General features: G+C 33.9%; 1 protein-coding gene across 1 annotated transcript; it reads left to right on the top strand.

Moving 5' to 3' along the window:
* Positions 1 to 746: 746 nt before the first annotated feature.
* FUT9 (fucosyltransferase 9) lies at positions 747 to 1,829 on the top strand (the record flags this gene model as incomplete). The annotated part of the gene is made up of 1 exon (XM_080700192.1): positions 747 to 1,829. Exon 1 carries the CDS (start codon positions 750 to 752, stop codon positions 1,827 to 1,829), a length of 1,080 nt encoding a protein of 359 aa, XP_080556318.1. The 5' UTR covers positions 747 to 749.
* Positions 1,830 to 4,470: the final 2,641 nt, after the last annotated feature.

Consider the following 4,470-nt stretch of genomic DNA (forward strand, 5'->3'; position numbering starts at 1 on the left):
ATGCTTTCCAGCTGCAACTTGTGGTATCAAAGATCATAAAACATATTCATCAAGTGCTCAGATTCTGGAGCCTAATGGCCGGTGTTTGAAAGTGTGCCCCACCATTTGCTAGCTGTGTGGCCTTGGGCAATTTGCTTAAACATTTTAGGATTCAATTTCTTTATTTACAAAATGGGAATGTCATATACACTGCTAGATGTGTTTGTGTATGTGTGTAAGGGAATGTAAAAGTTTAGTTTTCTATTGAATTCCATCTGAACTACACAATTTTATTACAGACTCAATTTGCTAATAAGTGAATAAATCAACTAGAAAAGTTCTTAAATATAGGGTGTCAAATATGCGGTGATAAAATATTAAAAATTGGAGTCCTGGCTTTAGTGATGACAGTGTACGTTGTGCTTATTTTCTACAAGCAAATAAAAATAGAACAGGTGGGGGTGACAGTGAAGAAAATTATAACTCGGCTTGAAAATATGTGGGTGTATTTAGAACAAATTCTGGTTCGCTTATTTGTAGGGAAGAGTTTCTGGGAAACTTTCGTTTAAAATCAGTTTCTTGGCTTAAATGAAAGTATTTTCTTTTTTCCTCTCTCAATGATGTGATATTTCTGGAAAGGCAATGCAGTTGATTCTGTGATTAAGTATATTTTAGAACATACCACCTGTTTCTCTTCAGTTATATTCATAGTTTTCTCTTTGTCCTTATACTTACCTTCTTTTATCTCCCTCTGTTCCACAGAAAAAATTATGACATCAACATCCAAAGGAATTCTTCGCCCATTTTTAATTGTCTGCATCATCCTGGGCTGCTTCATGGCATGTCTGCTTATTTACATCAAGCCCACCAACAGCTGGATTTTCAGTCCAATGGAGTCAGCCAGCTCAGTATTGAAAATGAAAAATTTCTTCTCCACCAAAACTGATTATTTTAATGAAACTACTATCCTGGTGTGGGTGTGGCCATTTGGGCAGACCTTCGACCTTACATCCTGCCAGGCCATGTTCAATATCCAAGGGTGTCATCTCACAACAGACCGGTCACTGTACAACAAGTCTCATGCGGTCCTGATCCATCACCGAGACATCAGTTGGGATCTGACTAATTTACCTCAGCAGGCTAGGCCACCCTTCCAGAAATGGATTTGGATGAATTTGGAATCACCAACTCACACTCCCCAAAAGATTGGCATCGAGCACCTGTTCAACCTGACTCTAACTTACCGCCGTGACTCAGATATCCAAGTGCCTTACGGCTTCTTGACGGTGAGCACAAACCCCTTTGTGTTTGAAGTGCCAAGCAAAGAGAAGTTGGTGTGTTGGGTTGTAAGTAACTGGAACCCTGAGCATGCCAGGGTCAAGTATTACAATGAGCTAAGCAAAAGTATTGAAATCCACACCTATGGGCAAGCATTTGGAGAATATGTGAATGATAAAAATCTGATCCCTACCATATCTACTTGCAAATTTTATCTCTCTTTTGAAAACTCAATCCATAAAGATTACATCACAGAGAAGCTCTACAATGCTTTTTTGGCTGGCTCTGTACCTGTTGTTCTGGGACCATCTAGAGAAAACTATGAAAATTATATTCCAGCAGATTCATTCATTCATGTGGAAGATTATAACTCTCCCAGTGAGCTAGCAAAATATCTGAAGGAAGTTGACAAGAACAATAAATTATACCTTAGCTACTTTAACTGGAGGAAGGATTTCACTGTAAATCTTCCACGATTTTGGGAGTCACATGCATGCTTGGCTTGTGATCATGTAAAAAGGCATCAAGAATATAAATCTGTTGGTAATTTAGAGAAATGGTTTTGGAATTAAAGTTTTTCCATCCTTTGCATATTTAGTAAAATATTTTGATGAGATATCAACCAAGTTCCGAGGATAAGAAAGAAAAAACATTCTGCTTTTGTGTCCCAGCTTATTTCTATTGTTTTTTCATGGGTAATGTGTATTTTTTGACGGAGATTTTTAAGAGCTCGACATTAGCAATCATTCCATTTGATTTTAAATTATCCTGTATATACCTGATTATGTGCACTGAAAAATAATTTATTCACTGTCATTTATAAACATTCTTTTCATACTTTTGTAGTAAACTGTGATGTAAGTTTATGATTTGATGGTTGTTTCTACACTGATTAGCTCTTTAATCTGCTTGAGAAATGAAGATACATATCCTAAATATGAAAGATTTTTACTAAACATCTAAACATTATAATATTTAGTTCTGGGTTTGCATAATGTTAACAAGAGAAGAATGTACTATATTTGAGTGAGTTCTAACCTATTTGATCTATTTTCTACTTGTTTATCACATTCGCAAAGGCAGAATTATTTATGTAGTGAATAAGAAAGATATGAAGCAGAACTGTTCTATTCAAGAAACTATTAGACTTTTCATTTATTTCCATTAGGTTGACTTGCAAGTGCAGCTACTTATTCTCATAATCTGAAAGTGCTGAGAACTTTTAAATAATGAATTTCTTGTGATTTTCAGTACCTGAAAAATAATCCTAATGATACTTGAAAGAATCTACAATAGTTCTCTTCCTGATCCTGATAATACTTATTGTTATAATGATTGTTTCCTCAGATAACAAAGAAAACAGTATCTATATATAAAAATCATATTTATAAATGTACTATTTATGTATGATTTTTCAATACTCATCAATTTAAAATAATTTTTATGAAGCTCCAATATTAAAGTTTTATTTTACCATACAGACAAATAAATTGACATCATATTTTAAGTCTGTTCTATCATTTAAGAGAATCTAAATAAAATTTATTTAATTAGTTAAATTAATTTAATTAATGTCACCAATGAATGAAATATAAATTGTTTAAAGGATAAAAATAAAAAATAATCTATAGGAAACAGAATGCTAACACAGACTAGGATCTCAATGCATATTTATTGGATTAATAAGTGGCATTCAGAGTCATGGAAAAATTTTGTTTCAATGAAGTGACAATGCTAATTTACAGAGATATTGTTTTTTATTTATTTTATTTTTTTGCTTTTATTGGTGCATTATAGTCTCACATCATAATGTAAATCATGTTGACAGTAGCATACAATTACACAATACTTGGCCCCCCGCCTCTCCATTTTCCTCCCTCCCAATACCAAGTGCCCAGATTTACAATGGTATATTCACATCTATACACATAGTAGATGGTAGTATTTCCATTAATGAACCTCAGTCTTCCTCCTCCCCTTCCCTTCCTCCCTAGCTCCACAAAAGATCTCCTCCATTATCTGGAGTCCCTCTGGATATGCTATTTTATATTCCATTCTAGTAATTATAAACACACGGCACATATAACTAGAGTCGTCAAAGCTTTATAGAATCAAAATAAAACTATCATCACACTAAATTTTTGAAGAATTTATCTCTGAACTTTCTTTTGCCTTTAATGTTTCTCTCCCATGAGGTTGGAGAATGGGAGAGCTGAACCAAGCAGAAATAGTAGATGAGAAAACCAGGTACTAAAGATTCTTCAAAGGAAGTATTCCAAAAGAATCTCTAATGACTTTATTCTACTTTGGTTAAAAATTCATCAAATGAATTAGAATATTCTAATCATATCAATTGGGGTCTATTTGTGATTTATTTAATAGTCTTATTACATGATGACATCACCAAAACTCAAAGCTAGAATATTCTATACCAGATATATACAAGTATATGAGATACCTTTCAATGTAGTAATGTCCAGCAATCAAGGCTGCCTTAGGAGAGAATGAGCTCTCCCTTGCACTGGAAGCTTTGAGCAAAGGATGATAACTGTACTAAATAGGGCTTGGTTTCATCCCCAGGTTAATTTCTTCAGCCACATTTGAATAGGTGCATGGTATCAGACAGTTGCCCTAACCATTTCAGAGAAAAGGAAGCTTACAATTAAGCAGAGAAACATAAAAGCTTCTTTTCCATTCCAGCCTGACTCTGCTTATGCATGTGCAACTCTCAATAGAGTTTATAGGGATCACTGCCAGTTTAATGAAAAAAACAGTAGCATTTTTTTCCCAGTTGTTCAGCTACTTGTCATGTTTTGGGGCTGCAAACTTTGTCTACTTAATTTGATCCAACATAAATTCCCTCTACATTTTCCCTTCTAGCCACATAACATTTCTTCTAGTCATCAACAAAGGACATGTTTACATGTATGCCCTTCCAGATTAGCAAAGATCTACACTGACATAAGATTTATTGAAAAATAGTCAAATCCATACATTTATATTTGTCATTTTTTTATCTATAAAGTGTAGAAAAATAAGATGCATTGCTAATAGGCTTAGAAAGCACCTTTTTCCTATGAAAGCTAAAAATCATTTGATGTCATTTTGACCTGCAATCCCTAAAGTGGATGATAATTATTTCAAGTAAATGAAAGACATGAAGAAAGTTGCTTCTATTCTTGACTATAAATTTAGACTCTTTCTTGGACTCTG

The sequence above is a fragment of the Muscardinus avellanarius genome (genome assembly GCF_963383645.1).
Source record: "Muscardinus avellanarius genome assembly, chromosome: 8".
Classification (NCBI taxonomy): domain Eukaryota; kingdom Metazoa; phylum Chordata; class Mammalia; order Rodentia; family Gliridae; genus Muscardinus; species Muscardinus avellanarius.